The sequence below is a fragment of the Blastocystis hominis genome (assembly GCF_000151665.1).
Source record: "Blastocystis hominis, Singapore isolate B (sub-type 7) whole genome shotgun sequence assembly, scaffold_17".
Classification (NCBI taxonomy): domain Eukaryota; class Bigyra; order Opalinata; family Blastocystidae; genus Blastocystis; species Blastocystis hominis.
Genome location: NW_013171824.1, coordinates 161,577 through 179,498, shown reverse-complemented (window position 1 = coordinate 179,498; position 17,922 = coordinate 161,577). Strand labels below are relative to the sequence as shown.

The window sequence follows — 17,922 nt, the reverse complement described above, 5'->3', positions numbered from 1 at the left end:
TACAATGCATTACTAATTTTCAGCGAGGCGTTTCACCATGCATCCATCTGTACTCAAGGACATCTTCAACAGATAATACGGAACATGCTATCAATCAACAATGCAATCCACTATTGGTCCTAATTCATAATCACTTATATGCATTATCCTTAATGTTTTTCTTAAAATAGTCATATAAAAATAGTAATATAGGAAATTTCGAAAAGTTAGACCGTTTCATACCTGCTTTATTGATTATAGTAAAAATATATTTATATAATGTGCTAGATGTTGATAGAAATATAAATAGGATGTTATTCACGGAAATTCCATTTTAATGTAATTCATATATAATATCAACTGCATTTTCTTTCTCAGCTCTTAAAAGAAATCAATAAGTATCATGCCACTAATTTTAATAATATCCATTATATTAGATAAATGGATAAGGACACATCAGGAAATGTTAATCTAAAAATCAAAGAATATGCCATATTCTCATAATGAGCGATCTCAATATCCTGTAGTTATTCCCACATAATTACATCATATCACCACGATAATCAAAAGTATACTAATGAGTAATATCTTGTTGTTCACTGTGCTTAGTAATCCAGTTTTCGATTCATAATCACGCATGTATTAACACGTAGGAGACTTCGATTGGAAGCAATCATACTGCAACTATTTCCCTAAACTCTGTCATAAAAGCTCTTCTCTTTTTGCGATTCACCTCAGTCAATTCTCTCTTCTCCTTCCCGATTATAACTAACAGCAGTCTACCCCATATTTTCCATACTTGCGTCTCCATCCTTCTCTCCACAACTTCTCACTGTTATCACCGTGAGAATCAACTTTCCACACACATGACTCTATTCTCGTATCCACCCTCCAATAACATTTAAAAAACATACAAACAATGATTAAATATAACATATATCACTCCATTATTGTAACCTTAGCAAAATCTTCATTCTCATCCCCAAAGTGCAACCGATCAATCCTATATTCTTGTCCAATTCACAGCAACCATCCGTATCACAAAATACATCAATATTCAACCCTCGCGTTTTTTCCTTTTGCAAAAGCAAGCTAATACAATGTCCATAGCACCTTACCAATAATATTCTATGTCCCTTCGACCCATCCACATAACAGAAATAAAACACACAAGATTTCGATCACTCCATAACCAAGTCCACTTTTTACACAACCATTCGACCAAAAGCACATTCCCAACATGCAGTATACAACCCTGCCAAAACTTCAAACATCATAATCACAAAATAGTGCTTGGATTATTACTATAATTGGAAACCCTATTGATAAAGAAAAGTGAATACAATGTCAACCGGATGGAAATTGTCCTCCGACTCCATTTCGTCCAATTATGTATATTTTAAATTTTACTTGTGATATAGTATTCTCCATATCGTTCTCCTCCAGTTTCATCAACTAGACTGAACTCGGGTTCGATGTATAGTTCCCGCCGAAGGGAAGGTGCTTCCGTTCGAAGTCGTATATACACGACCTCTGGGATGGAACGCAGCATGCTGTACCCTCCCTCTACGGCGCGAACGCAGCCCAGTCGGCCTAGAACAATTCCAACGCAACGACCCAATTCTCTGTACAGTAGTAGTGGCATTGCGTATCGTAATGAGAGTGATGTGGTGAATGAGATTCGTGCCCAGGATGACTATCGGTAGCATCGTGCGTTTTGATTCATAATAGCCGAATAAACTATAAAAACCATAAAACCGAAGAAAGTGAAGATGTGTTTCATTTCTCGAACGAATCGCTGCAACAGTTCGATTCATTGTATTTTACTCCGAGAAAGGGTCAAATTTTGGAAAACGATCTTCCAGATTTTTTGCAGTCTTCGCGTCGAAAGACGCCCAGACCTTTAGTATCTGATTCATTTCGAGTTGTTTCTTCTTCCAACGATTTCGATCACTTGAGTTTTAGTGATCTGAGCGATTCGATGCAGGAAGACCCACATTCTCCAGAAAGTGACAGTACAATCTATATATCTTCAGCAACACCTATCTCGTCGCGTTCTCACTCGTTTCCGACGACTCCTGTGAAGGCTCCGCCGCGAGATCTCCAGAGCGAGATCTTGGACAAAGCGGCGGATTTTAAGGCACAGGGCAACGCGTGTTTTGAAAACAAAAAATATACAGAAGCGATCGAGCTCTATTCGATGGCGATCAGCTATGTCCCTTCCGACTACGTTTCTTTCAGTATTTTTGTGATTTTCACACTCCCCCAAAGGTAACCGAGCAGCCTGCTTCCTCTCGCTAAACAAAACTGCCCGTGCTCTGCAAGATTCCCTTCGTGTCATTCAATTAAACCCGCAATTCCCGCGGGGATTCTGCCGAGCGGGAAAGTGCTATTTCCTCATGGGCGACCTCGAAAACGCGCGCATCATGTACTCCAAAGGCCTGGAATTGGCCTCTCACAGCGATAGCCGCACTTCCGGAGGGCATGATGATCCGCGGTTCATCGAGTGTCTTTCGATGCTGAACCAGATCCAGGAGGTCGAGGCGAGTCTCCGCAGCATTCCGGACACCCTCCAGACGCCCGATGATGTGCGTCGCTCCATCCGCGGTTATTTAGCCGTCCAATCAAAATGCAGCTGTTGGCGGGAAATGTACCTGGCGCTTTCCCGCGATTATCTCCTGCTCCACGACACGGCAAGCGCGGAGCTGCTGCTGAGTCGCGTGTCTCCGCAGGTGCTTCCCTGTTTCCACGATTCCACGATCTACCCGTTCGAGGTGGCGGCGTGGGACGCGGAAAAACTGGATATTTTTGGCAATGATGCGAGCGCGGTGGACGCCGAGCTCGTGGAGCGCTGGATTGAATTGTTTGTTTTACAAAGTCGAATCGAATTCGCACACCGTCTTCTCCAGAAATGCACGCTCGAACCGCGGTTCCGCGAGGCACAGCGAAAGGCCGCGGGACTGGCGCCCTTCTGGGGCATCGGCGAGCTGCACGTGCGAATCGCGGGGATTTTTCAGGCGTAGAAACATCTGCAGGCCGCCAAGGCTGCGCTCTCCCGCGGGGAATTCGCCCAGTGCGAGCGGGAAGCGGGAGCCGCGGGGGACTGGATCCGGGCGTTTATCCGCGGGACGACCCCCGAAGGGGAGTTTCATCGCATTGAGACGACGAAATTCGGGAGGTTTTGTGTCAATTTGAATCGCGTGCTTTTTGACGCGGTAATCGCGGAAAACGCGCGGATTCGCGCCCAGGCGCTGCGACAGCTGCGAAAGTGGAACGAATCGATTGGTAGAAACTGGGGAAACGTGGAACCGTAGTGGAGTGCGATCGAATTCTGGAGGTTCGAAGCGGCGATTTGGAGGCACTGCAGTTCCGCGGGGAAGTGTACTGCGAGATGGGAATGGTGGAAAGAGTGGAAACGGGGAAACGGGGTAACGCGTAGGGATTGGCCGATTTCCGCCTGGTTTTATCCGCGAAACCCAACGATGCCGCGGTTCTGAAGCTTTTTTCGCAGTGGAAAAATCGGGGGTATTTTTGGAATGGAGGTGAAACGTAGAAACGCCCCTCGCCAAAAACTCCCCGATTTTTCGTTCGGCTTCGCCCCGCGGGAATCCTCGTCGCCCCAAACCCCCAAAAAACCCGCCGATTCTGGCAATTCCAAAAATCCCCCCGATTTTCGAGAGGGTTCTGAAACGCCCTCGAAACCGCGGGAATCAGCCCCGCGGGAATCGCGTTCTCCGTTTTCGATTCCCCGTCCGCGTTCATTCAAGCGTTCCGACACACATCCCGACATGCATCCCGACATGCATCCCGACACACATCCCGACACACATTCCGACATACACGCAGACCTGCACTCGAACCTGCACCAAAACTCGCGTTCCGACATGTCCCACAACATGCGTGCCAACGCCCATCCCGACACACATCCCGACGCACACTCCCGCTCCTGGCTTCCTCGGTCGCGTCTCGGGCAATCCCCTTCTTCTTCTTCGTCCTCGTCGGCGTCGGCGTCGGCGTACCGCAATCCCTTCTACTGCTACTTCGAGCGGCAGCGGTCGTTCCGCACGCGCAGCGCGGCACTGGGTAGGCGTGGATGCAGGCGATGAAGCGAGACCTGTACGCGGTGCTGGGCGTGGATCGAGCGGCCTCCGAGAGGGACATTCGACAGGCGTACAAGCGACTGGCGCTGCGATTGCATCCGGATAAGAGCAGGGAGGAGGACGCAGAGGTGGGGGAGAGGAGAGAGGGTGAGGAATAGGAACGGTTTGTGGCGGTGAAATTGGCGTATGAGACGCTGAGCGATCCGGAGAGAAGGAGGAAGTATGACTTGAGTTTCGCTTTTTGATTTTTCAAACTTGATTTGAGTGTTTTTTAAGGTTGTTTGTTGGAAGAAACAAGGGATGGAAGAGAGGGGAGAACGACGGGGAACTGGGAAAACGTGGAAGGAGAGGGAGAAGGCGGTGATTGCTTCTGAGAAGTCACGAATTAATAAGCAAATAGAGATATACGTTGCGATAAACATTGATAAAGTAGCGGATTGTTGCTGGGATATACTTGATCATCTGGAGAAACAGCTGAATACGCAGCCATGTCTATATGCGGATTGTTGCTCATTCATAAAATTATAATACCATTGACATGTGTGTTCCATATCCCTTTGTTATCAAAATCAATGCTATGGTAACAATATCAATGATTACCAAAAGCATATCGTAGTAATAGATGCGAGTAAGAACATAGTCCTCTTTTTAGTTCACAAGGAATTAGTACTATGCTATTGATGACAATGTTGGAAAAGATGTCAAGCAACAACGCAATACAGATCAAGAACTCAAAAACGATCAGGAAGCCGGAATGGTATCTTACAATCAGTAAAACCGAAGGAACATACGAGTGCATGAAATAATATACAAGTAGAATAGTGCAAAGAGAGAAACACATGGTCAAGTTGTATTTCTCATAGGTATCTGCATGAATAAACTACATTCTGAGTGTCACATATTTCTTACCGCTCTCATTCCTTGAATCGCTCCATCTTTTACCTTCATCGCCCATTTCTTGATTTTGCTTAAATACTTGTTTGCGCGAAGAGATGTGTATCTAATTTCCGGGGAAGGTTCGATAGACATTTTTGTCGTTTCCACCTTCTGCTAAGCACCATCCCTTTTCTTCATCCCTTTCCAACAAACAGAGTAAAAATAGATTTTATGAATTTCTCGCGGCAGCAAACGACTCTGACACACCGGACATTTCCAAGCATGATAATCATTCTACTGATCACATCACTCGCTTTGATTCATACCCAAAACAATCTCCGAATGCACATCTCGCAAAAGATATGACCACACATTGTGCTAATCGGACTCCTCGGCTTCTCTAAACAGATCGGACAACAGTAGCTATTACTGAAAATAAAAAAAGCAAAAACAAAGATACATATTCTCTGATTCATCGCTACTCTGATCATCCACACTCTTCACACTCTTCGTACTCTCTGAATCAACAGCAAGGTCTATAATTTCAATTACATCCTCGCTATCCTCGTTCTCCTCATTATCCAATTCTTCATCATGCAAAACGGGTTGCGAAACAGACGATGTGTTAGAAAAGCGTTGCTGACCGTCAGAATTCGTATGTGCATAATGTTTTGTCTCGACTGTTCGTGTTACAGCAGAATTTAGTGTTTGTATATAAAAATCATCAATCTGTTCAAGATCATCATCATCCAATGAGACCAAATCAATAACATCCTCATTGCTTATAGTTTGACACTCCACTGGCTGCGAAGCAACACCGGGTATGGAAGTAGATGTATATTCCGAATTTGAAGAAATAATTACACCAGAGAGCCCATTACCTTCAGTTGCTGTATTCTTGATAGATATATCGGTCATAAAAGAAACGGGATTTGATGGGTTTGAAGAAGCCTAACTGTGATGCTTTTCATTAATTTATACACAACACTTCAAACCCTGATCAGAAGGTTGCATAAACAATGAAAACAAACGAAGCAATAATAATGTTTGTATTTACACAAAAGTCATACATGATGATCATTAATTAAAAATAGGCTTGAGTGGTAGTGAATAGGTGTGACAATGCAAGGTCAGAATACCTTTCGTGTTATTCTATTTCGATAGTTAATTCAATCAGCTATGAAAAACTCTACACAACTAATGGTCACAGAAAATAGCTATCAGTGTGTGAAACCATATAGGGTGATAACCATTGTAGTATGATATTTTTAAAACATACATAAAAGTAATACACAAATAGCTATATGCAATCACATTACAAGGAAAGAAAATAATGTAGTAGTAGGGAAATGGCGCATAAAGCGCGAAAATTTTTTCGGACCTTTTTCTGCCATTTTTTCCTGACCTCCTTTTTTTTCTACCTGGCCTCCTTTTTTTCTACCTGGTCACCTTGAGTACCACGGCGCATAAAGCGCGAAAAATTTTTCGGACCTTTTTCTGCCATTTTTATTCCTGACTGCCATTTTATTCCTGGCTGCCTTTTTGACCATTGTCTGCTTGCCCACCTCGAGTACCACGGCGCATAAAGCGCGAAAATTTTTTCGGCCCTTTTTCGGCCAAAGTTGCCCTTCAGACCCCGTCAACTGCTTTCTCATCGTCCAAAGTCGCCCCTCAGACCCCAACTTCCATAGCTCATCATGACTCACTTTGGTCAACCTGTAATTTTTGGCTTTCATAAGAAATAAGGGTCGAAAAAATAACCTTAGCCTACTTGCCCACCTCGAGTACCATGGCGCATAAAGCGCGAAAATTTTAGCGGCCCTTTTTCTGCCAATGTGGTAATTGTCTGCCCTTTATATTATGGTAAAGAGAGAAAGACCATGCACTACTCCATGCTTATACAAGGCTCACCTACCAACGGCTCATTCACCTGGATGAACCCGTACAAGTACAAGAATCCTTACATCACTTCCATGACTGTCCTGTTTCGACCCAAGGATGCCCAGGCTATGTTCAACAACGTGGACACGACGAACATTGTCACGAATTCGAATAATGAGAAGGTAACGATCCCTGCTGGTTATTACACGATCAGTGAGATCATTGCCTTGCTCAATACCATGACCGATACCACATTCTCGATATCTACTAACGCCTCGTCGTTCGGTTGTATCTGGATTCAGTCTCCATACACCATTGACTTCACGGATGCACCTGACATTCGTGAGATCCTCGGCTTAGATGGACGAACGGTCATTCTACCTGCTTCGTTCAGTGGATCGAACGTGATTGATATCACTCGAAATCGACAAGTGATCCAGGTCTACTCGACGATCGTGCGATCATCGGATCTGAAGATTGCCAACCAGAACAATAACCTGCTCACCACGATGATCATTGACGATCCAACGGCTGACTATGTGCGAACTGTGGAAGACGTGTATATTCCAATGATCACTCGGTTTGATCAATTGATGTTCGTCTTCCGCGATATGGATGGCAAGATGATGCGACTGAACGGCGAATTCGAACTCCAATTGACGATAGAAGACGTGATGGAGGAAGTGCCTTCATCGATTGCCTCTGCAAACCAGTTCTCCATGATCGAAGTGTTCGGTAATACCACCAAGAAGGAAGTGAAGCTGGACAATCCTCTCTCATTCGACCAGTGCTACATCTCGTCTGTGTCGTTGTATACGGACTTCGTGTTGCACAACGTGCCGACTGACCAAGTGGTGCTAATCAATGCTGGCGCTACGATTCAAGAGATCACGATACCACGCGGTGCATACGACATCGAAACGATCATTGCAAAGCTGAATGCGAGTGATGCCCTGTTCGAATTGGTGTATAGCGGTGAGAATGCGTTCCACATCACGGTAGATCACTTCTACATAATTGATTTCACGAATGCACCAGAGATCAGGTCGATCCTCGGATTCGAATCGGATATCTTGGTGAAAGGAGTGGATAACCCGAAGTGCTACTACCTGTCTTCCTCGTGTAATCACGTGGTTGTTACTGACAGCAGGGAATCGCACATGTTGACAATGCCTGTCGGTTACTACACGTTCAGCGAGTTCATCGAGGCTGTCGGTGCTGAAATGGTGAAAGTGCTTCCACTCACATCCATGACGATCGAGGATGATCATGTTCGCTTCAATGTCCAAGCAGACGGATGGTATTTCGATCGATCCAGTGTTGACACGACGATCGATGGTTTTGGTTGGACTCCATGGTTCAAGCTGTCTCCATCTGTGCAGAACCTGTGCATCGAACGACCAGTGGAAACTTCGTTCAACCCTGAAAGCGATTCACCACCTGATATGACGAATGATCAAGGTATTGGTGGTCATGCGTACATAGGATCAAACACCTTCATTGCGTATGACTGGAAAATGCGTACGACTGATATTCGGTTCCTGCTAAAGCCTCTCGCGACATACACGATGCGTTTAGCTGATGGTTCAGTACTCGATAGTGGTGAATTCTACATAACGGACGATACGTCTACCCCGATCAAGATGAATACTCTTACAACCACATGTTTTAATGAGCTCAATGCTCGATATGCGAGTGCTATGGAACTACCTCCATCTCACCAGAATGCGATTGCGTGGACGGTGAATGACAATAGAGAAAGCATGTCATGGACTGCGAAGGACTATGCACCAGAATTGGAATTGCATATCACATCGGAAAATACAGGTGACTTGGTGTCATCGAATGGTTCTTCGATCGGACCTTGGTATTCCAAGGATAGTGTATATCACACGAGAGTGTTTATCGATACGACGAATTTTATACTTGGAATACGTGGATATGGCGAAAGACCTCTCACAATCCAACGAGGTCATTATAGCGCTATTGATATCGTGAATATGATCGCTAATGTGATCAATAAGATATATGTAGATGCATCTCTCGGAGGGTACTTGGTATATGTCATTGCAGATAATGGTGGTCGAGTACGAATGGGATGTCGAAATGGTACAGAACCACGATTCATATTGTTTTGTGATAATCCATGTTTCAAGATTATACCCGGACCATACGCTGAACCAGGTGGTGTGTATCTGTCTTGTTATTTCGAGTTTTATCGCAATTACTACATCAGGATGCCCGAGTTGACATCACCTTACGAGTTTGCGATGGCGAACATCGATGGTCTGAATGTGACGAATATGATCAAAGGTAGTACGTATTCCGATCGTGCTGTGTCGATCGAATTCATACAACCGACACGTGTTACGTATGTGAGGAATGATGAAGTTGTTGTTCCATCATTGGCTACCTTCGTTGACTGGGAACAATCTGAGTCGTACACGGCTAACACGACGATTCGCTTCCCGTACGGAATGATGACACTGGACGAAGAGGGAAGCACTGCTTCCCCCGAGACTGATATCACGTACATGGATGACGTTCAGACATTCACGTGGACCATACCATCACGACTGACACAGGCTGACATGATATGGCACATGAACCAGTGTTTTGACTCGGCTGCACTGAACATACGATGGAAAGCTGAGTCAGATGGGTACTACATTCACGCAGACCACGTGTTCTCGTTGAGTGGCAACCTGGGAACCATCGTTCCCGCTTCAGGATCGCAATCGCATACATGGCGTATCCCTTTCGACGATGGTGTGTACTATGCCAACTATGGTCCAATGGTTGCCGAGTATCCTGTCGATATCACGAACGGTCTATCGAACATACAGCTGTATTGCAACATCGTGAAAAGCAAGACGATACCTCTGCTTGCGAATGTCCCGATGGACAGCTTGTACAAGAATTACTTCTACAAGAATCGCATGTTGGTACCATGTTCTGAATTGCTTGATCGCATCGTGTACGAACTTAAGGATGAAAATGGTGACCCGCTATCGTTCATCGGTAACGTGTACCTGCTAATCGGATTCACCGTTTCAGGAGGAAATAATAAATGAATCTAGTGTTCAACATTGCTCGAACGTACGAACATGAATTCACGAGTAACAATCTCATCAAAAGCGACATGGTAATCGATCGGATATCGATGAAGGGAGAATCGCCTGGCACCTGCCTTGTCCTTGATCGAGTGAACAACATGCAAGAACGACGACAGTCTCCGTTGGTTGTATTGAACCAACAGTACACGGAGAATGCACACATGAACGTCGTGGTACCCAAAAGTCGCAAATGGTCATTCTCATTGACCGATAAGACCGGTGCAACGATTGCCCTGCCAATGCCGATCACAGTGTGCATTCACTTCCATGTTCTACACAATAAATGAGTCATAATCGTGCACTACCGGTGAGTGTGATTAACCACAATACAGTAATTCCGAAGAACAACGAACGATACCATGAAACGTTCAACACAGTGATCATGCCTCGTGACCTTGTGTACAAGATCACTTCGATTACATGCAAGATCGATACCACTTCTCTCTGGAACATTCGTGCAATGAATGTCGTGAAGGTTTAAATGCTGTCAGGGTTTGAAATGGTCTACAACGTCGGTCCTGGCTACTACTCGATTACCGAGTTGTGCCGTGCGATAGCCGATTCCATCCAGGTAGACGATGTCAACCGAGCATACCTGAACAGTGATGTGGCGACCGCTGTTGACCTTAGTGGCGCACCTGATTACACGAGTATCCTCAAGTTGGACGGTATCGTTGAGGCAGGTATGGTAGCGACTGAACCCTACGACATCACGAATGGCATGAGTGTGATCCGAGTGTACAGTAGTATCAATGCTCAAACATTCGGTCTGAAGAGTCCGCTGATCGATAATTTGATTCATGTATCGATGGGACTGAACAACATGATCACCTGGGACAACCTATCGATCGATGTGATCGAACAATCGAACCTGGACTACATTGATTGGGTACTGACAGACGCGAATGACCGTCCGATCTCATTGAACTCCAATGTGTATATCTCATTCACGATTTCGTGCTATACCTCTTCAGTAAAGAATGGATGAATACGTTGCTACAATTCCAATCATTCGATTCAAACCACACAAAGTGAAATCGAGAAACATGATGGACAAAATGTTGAATCGATATTTCGATAAAGTGGTTGAAAGCGAATTCAATCAACAACGAATGAGGAGCGAACAATGGCGACAGAAGCGAACCTTGTTTGATTCGTACATGAATCTCTCACCCGCTGAACGTCGCCGTGTATCCGTCTCGGACATGCGTGGATATCAAATGCAGCGAATTGATAATGAGAACGTGCTGTTGTACTCATTCGAGGACAATGTGGTCTACAATGCCAAAATTGACAGACAATTCAACAAGATCGTTGTCCAGTCTGTGAATCACGAGTTGTCTGATATGGAGAAACGAGCTATCTTTGATAATCCATTTGGATATGAGCCAGTATCACCCTATCGTATTATCTTCCCGACAGCACCGGCCGGTGAATTACAAATCGTGAATATACCTGGTGATCTTGGAGTCAGCATCAACGAAATGAAGAATGCTGCGAACAAAATATCGAATGCAGCTCAACAGATGGGTGATAGCATCAACAGATTTACTCGACAGAATGCAATGATTAATAATGATTTTGCTGGTCTCCGAGAAGATGTGACAGCACAAGGTGATCCAGATCGAGCAGTCCTGCTGTGGAATGATGACAATAGTACAGTATATGTTAAAGGTGTGACACACTCTGCGAAACGAGGTAGTCCGAAATACAAAGATTTGGTATCTGCAGGTCGTGTTGAACGTGGTCGGTGGTTGGTCAAACCCGAACCACAACCTGTGAATGTGACGAATCAGATCGTACAACAGATGGATGTGTCGTCCATTATCGCCAAGTTGGATGAAGTGATTGCTGTGATGAACAGCTTCGATATCCAGGCGAACCTTGCTAACATTCATGTAGCAATCAACAAAGTAGCACAACGAATCAACTTCTTAGAAGATGAGAAGACCGGTTATCCTAGGATGTTGGAATTGTTGAATGGTGTACAAGCAAAATTGGATAATACAAACCAAGGAATCAAGTTGTTAAATGGCAATTATGCTGAAGTGATAAAAAGCATTGCGATAGGAGACGACAAGTTGTTGCAGAATGTTAGTAACTTGGTAAATCAGCAGAAAGCTGTGATTGAGGAGAGTAATAGATATCTGCAAGGAATCGAAGCTCGTCTGCAAGGTATTGAAAACAAACCCAATCCTCCTGCAATTGCTGATATCCAAGCATTGATTCCAAGACAAAGTGAAATGCGAATCGATGAATTGTTGGAGTTCTTGAAGAATCAGTACAATGATTTCTTGAAACAATGGCTTGAGCGAAATAGCTTCATTCAGCAATTTGTATCTGCTGAGTTGGGAAAAGCGTACGAAGAAATCAACAAACGGTTGGTTGAATCATTCAATCATTTCACACCTTTGCTTCAAAACGTATCAAATGAATTGCAGACTACGAATCAGAATCTGGTAGCTCTTGGCACTGCGGTTGAAAATGAGGGAAAGGAGACTAGGAAACAATTATTGGATGACACGAATGCTTTGGGTAAAGAAATGGAAATTACGAATAAACATTTGCTAGCTCTTGAAAACGGGCAGACTCAAACTGGTAACTTGCTGACAGATGTTGCTAATGGACAGAATCAACTTGGTAACTTGCTGACAAACGGATTTAATAATAATCAGATGGTCCAGCAACAAATAATGGATCAGAATATGCAAATGAATGACAGGATGAATCAGGCTTATAGACAGATCATGAATCAACCACAAATTCAAGCTGTGATCTATTTGGGTGATCGTCAACCTGAGGTTGTAAATACTCAAGGATTCACACCTCAAGCAATCGAACAAGTAAATCAAGTCGCAGCCCTGGTCGACGAAGGTAATAACGAAGATAATGCTACTGCTGATGAGATTGAGAAAGAAAAGATTCGTAATGATTTCATTGCTTTCTCAAGTCTGCTTGCTCGCAATGCAAACAATCCTAATTTCACTCAATTTGCATATGAAGTCGGATTTTCTCGTCTATTCAAAGCCTATCGTGAGCGAAATGAAGACAAGGATTTGATGGATTTCTTCATACAGGTAGCTAATAGCAATAATTTAACTCCTCAATATTTGGCCGATGTGAAGAACTACATCAGATTCCACATTGTTGCAACAGGAACTTACGAAGAATATCTTCAGCGAACATATAACACGATCCAGGATATGTTCAATGCAGAAGGAGCTAGTCACTAGAGGGAATGTAGGGAGGCGATTTTCTTTTCACTTTGACTTCATGGAGCAGCGAAGCTGCTCCGGGGAAATCTACGATTTCCCCATACATAAATGGCAATTCCATTCACTGTTGATATATCTGCTTTCTATGGCGAACCCGATTTCCGAGAACAGGATAGTGGAACGATCGTGGATCGACGCAAGACATTGAATCTTCACAAGGAACTCGAAACACCAGTGCAATCAAAGAGAGGGAAGAAACGAGGAGCGACGAAGCGAACTTCGGCGAAAAGTGCTGGAGCTATTGCTTTCAAGGACACCGGTGGAGCTATTGCTTTTAACGACGTTAACTCAGGAGGAGGTGCGACAGGGGGAAGCACAGCTTCCCCCTCGGCGGAACGAAGTTCCGCCGGTGCATGTAAACCTGGAGGCGCACTGGCATTCAATGAAGCGCAATTGATGAACGAACTGACCGGACTTAAGAAGGGCGGAGCACTTGGTACTCTCGCTGCCACGATCATCCCAGCGCTCATTCAGATGGCTCCACAGATCATCTCAAGCCTCAAAGAGCTAGTGAAGGGTAAGGAGGGTGGCGCGCTGAAATTCGGCGGTGCTTCTGCTGTGTTCCTCAATGGAATCAACCCATCCGAATACGACGACGTGTTGAAGACCATGAAAGCCATCGAACGACAAAGTAAAAACATCGAAGTCCGAGGTGGAGCCTTGTACGCCGGTTCAAGTCGTGTTGGCACGTTCTTCAAGAATGCCTGGAACAAGATCAAAGGTTGGTACGACAACAATGCCGACAAGTTAAAACCCATCACCGATATCCTGGTCAATGCTGGCACGAATGCCGCGAACAACGCGATCAACAAGGGATTGAACTATGTATCCCAGAAGACAGGATCGGACACTGTGAAGCAGCTCGCGAATGTGATAGGTGACATGGCGAAGGGTACGGTGAGCGATGTGGCAAACCAGATTCAGGGAAAGGAAAGCAAAGCTGGCACTGGTTACGATATTTCTGACCTCTCGGACGAAGTGAACGCAATGGCAGTCCCGGCGAAAAAAAAGAATCGCATCCTCACCTCCCTTCCACAGAACGAGAACAAGATAGAGAAGTCAGTGATCCGAAGGAGAGTGTACTGAGGGACAGCAAAGCTTCCTCCGTACTGAAGAAGCTGCTACACCCACGGCTACATGAATGTGGATGCTGAACCAATGACTTTCGATGAAGTTCGAAAACTGGCCAAGCAACTCGAGATACCCGACTTCGATGTGATGGAATTGGACAAGTACAAGAGACTGGCCAAAGAGTACAAAGAACCGGCGAATTGCATCATCTGGATACCCTTTGAAGACGGTGGTAAGCTCGGTCACTTTGTTTCTTGCTTCCGTGAAGACGACGGAACACTGAACTACCAGGACAGCTTTGGTGAGATGAATGACTTCCCGTTGACAGGTACGAACCGTGTATTCCGTGTGAACAAAGTGAAATACCAGTCGATCTTTGCCAACAACTGTGGCTACTTGGCACTCCTTCACTTGTACACGCACGACGCTGTTGACCCGGCGATCCAGAGGGTGTAAGGGGAAGCTTCGCTTCCCCGGGGGCACGTAGTGTCCCCTACTGTAACTATTGTACTTAAAAGAGTTCAATACATAAATACAAATAGAAATGAAATTCGAAGAGATTGACTTCTACGACTACAAGATCCGCATGTGCGTTGATAATGGTATTCGAATGTACCTTGTCTCTGATCTGTTGAGACAGTACAACGAGAAGCACGGTACAAACAAGCGATTTGGTAAATATCTTGAGAACAAGCAAGCCCAAGAAGTGATCGAACACCTGGCAAAAACAGGTGAAAATAGTGCCAAAAACGGTCAATCTACAGTAGGTCGGAATTCCCACCCCCTGTCAAACGAGGGGGAAAATGGTAAGTTTGACATTTGCGACGTGATTCAGTATGTTACATTCTCTGATTTTGGTGGTGCTAATCAGGGTTACATCATCTGCGAAGAGTTGCTTCACGCATGCCTCATGTGGGCCGATCCTGCATTTGCCTGCGATGTGCTTAGATTCCTAACACGTCTTCGACAGGAGGACAATGACTACCTTCGAAAGGCAAACGAAGAGCTGAGACGTGCGAATGAAGAGCTGACCCATGAGAACAAGAAATTGAAGGATCGCCGTGTGCCAAATAAAGTAGGTCAACAATGGTACTTTTTCATAACGTACATTATCGTTGAAAATGATGATAATGTGCACATCTATTCACAACATGTTAAATCAGATAAATGGAAGAGTACATGTTCCAAAATGGATAGAGAGGGACGTGTATGTGTGTATAGAGTGAAAGACATACCGAATGGTTTCACGTTCAAAGACGAGATCGATAAAATCCTTTTAGACTTGTGTAAGAAGTATGGTGGGAAAAAGGTACGTAAGACTCATTATACGATTCCAATGGATGTATGGGAAAAAGAGAGATTTGACATTATTCCAGAAATAGAGAAAGAAGCAAAGCAGGCTCGTGTTGACCTTGGTTGGCGAAGTGACTTGGATGGTTAGCCCAAAGTAAACATGGCGACCTTTTTTTACTTTGGCTATGCCAGTCCATACCTCGATCGTAGTCCCTTACTCTTGCCCTTTTTACTTTGGGGGGAGACATTGCTTTCAATGGGTTGTTCTACATTATGTCCTGGTTTAGGTTTCTGTACGAACTGGAATTCCTTGGTGTTGATGGCTTTACTGTAGTCCTGTGGTTTGATTTCAACGGCTTCTTTGATGTCCAAGAGATTGTACGTGCGTCCCTTATTCACTTTGGTCTTCTTATTGTCGGAAGTGCGTCCAAGTTCCTCTTCGAGTTGCTGCACTTGTCGTTGCTTCTCTTCCACTTCTTTGCGTTTTCGTTCATCACTCAATGCCTTCGGTAACTTCGATCGCATCTTGTTGATTGCTTGTTGTTTGCTACTCAGTTCGTATGGGACGTACTCGACCAGCGAATCGTCATCCAGGTAGTACCATCGTGTGTGCATGCCCATCTGGATATCACGAAGTACCTCACTCAAATTACTCGGTGGTGGTATCTTCATTTTGCGCCACAGATCCTCTCGTCCAAGGATATCGTAGTACAAGAAGATTCGAGTGGCGTTGTCCAGGATCTTGTTGCTCAACTTGGTGAATCCTTGGAAGGCAATGAAGCAACTCGTCTTCCGGTGTCGACTCATGCAAGCCATGGTGTCCATGAAGTTCACCACCCAGTGATCGTTCGGCTTCGTATATAAATCGTCAAAGATGTAGATGGACGGATACGTAGTGTCGTTGTAGATCGCCACACTTGATCCATCGTCATTCAATTGTTTGTACGCGACGTCCTCGCTATCCGTAAAGTCAGGACGCACTTCGCTATCGGTGTTGATCCATTGCGTCTTGATGCCTGCTTTGTTGGCGACATGTTTGAGCACTTGTGGACACTTGTTTTCATAGCTGACCTTTCCCATGAAGAAGCAGATCTTGTCGAATGAGTGAGGTATCTCGTAGCACAACTGGTTGATGAGGAACGACTTACCCGACTTGGAAGGAGCAATGATGAGTGTGAATTGATTGAGGAATGTGTCCTGACAATCGAGTTCCCAGTCGAACTTCATAATGCCCATGCTCTCCTTGTTTTGTCGAAGATCCTGCAATTGCTCGTCAATGGTTTGCTCTGGCTGGATATAGTCGGCTAATTCTTTCAGTATTTTGGCATATTGCTTGCTCTTTTCTTCATCGGTTTCATTCTCCATCCGTTGTTTGATGGTATCCTGCATTACTTCGGCTTGATTGAGCGTATTTTCTGTTCTTCTTGTCAATCGTTTGTTGTTGTACGGACATCGATGGTTAAATCGTCTTATTCGGTTCTTGATCGAGAGTAGTGTAGTGTCTATGTTGGGAATGTACGGACTATCTTCCATTTATTAGGGAGGAACTTCGTGGGAAGCCGAAGGCTTCCCGGGGCAACGCAGTTGCCCCTGTTTACTTTGGTTATCACGACATCCGCGACGCCCAAAGTGAAAAAGGAATCTATCACACATACCTCTTACAAGAAATCGCAATCGAAGACACTATTCATACTCTTGATCTTGATTTGAGTTGCTGTGAGAGATATGTACGAAAACATATCACCATTTTTGCCCTCAAATTCATTGCTCGTACCAGTTACTACGATATCGATCGTTGCGTCCTTGTATTCGCGAAGATCGGCACAGGGCACATTTCGCAGATCGATCTTGATAGGCTTCTTGTCGTTATTCACGATCTTCGTGTTCGGACTCAATTTCACTTTGAACTGGATCTCACCTTCGTATTCACTGTACGATCGACTATCTCTCTTCGTCTCATCAAGAATTCTTTTGAACTCTTCCGATTGCTCCTTGGGCAGTGTGATGGAGAAAGTGTTGAACAGTTTCTTCTTGTCTGTTTCGAACTTCGAGTTGTCACCCACGAAAACAATGGTAGCATCGGTGATCTTGCAAACATACTTCGCCGATTCGCCTTCTTTCTTGAATCCAGTGGAAGTGAGAGACACATTGGAAGCATTGGAAAGATCGAAAACCTGAATCTTGTTGCTCATATCTATTTATATTTATTTATTGAAATCTTTAAGTGATATTAGTTACCATACAAACCTGCGGCTCCCCTACGCTCCCACAGTGTTGGCACGGATCATGATGAGGTGCATCTGGATCGTCGCTGCAACCTCGTCTTCCAAC

The 17,922-nt window shown here is 44.7% G+C and overlaps 3 protein-coding genes across 3 annotated transcripts; 2 read left to right on the top strand and 1 right to left on the bottom strand.

Moving 5' to 3' along the window:
• Positions 1–1,960: 1,960 nt before the first annotated feature.
• Positions 1,961–3,002, top strand: GSBLH_T00002190001 (uncharacterized protein; the record flags this gene model as incomplete). The annotated part of the gene is made up of 2 exons (XM_013040719.1): positions 1,961–2,219; positions 2,251–3,002. 2 exons carry the CDS (start codon positions 1,961–1,963, stop codon positions 3,000–3,002), a joined length of 1,011 nt encoding a protein of 336 aa, XP_012896173.1.
• Positions 3,003–3,515: 513 nt separating this feature from the next.
• Positions 3,516–4,324, top strand: GSBLH_T00002189001 (uncharacterized protein; the record flags this gene model as incomplete). The annotated part of the gene is made up of 3 exons (XM_013040718.1): positions 3,516–4,062; positions 4,092–4,207; positions 4,238–4,324. 3 exons carry the CDS (start codon positions 3,516–3,518, stop codon positions 4,322–4,324), a joined length of 750 nt encoding a protein of 249 aa, XP_012896172.1.
• Positions 4,325–4,973: 649 nt separating this feature from the next.
• GSBLH_T00006399001 (uncharacterized protein) lies at positions 4,974–5,873 on the bottom strand (the record flags this gene model as incomplete). The annotated part of the gene is made up of 4 exons (XM_013040717.1): positions 4,974–5,129; positions 5,169–5,249; positions 5,282–5,384; positions 5,416–5,873. 4 exons carry the CDS (start codon positions 5,871–5,873, stop codon positions 4,974–4,976), a joined length of 798 nt encoding a protein of 265 aa, XP_012896171.1.
• Positions 5,874–17,922: the final 12,049 nt, after the last annotated feature.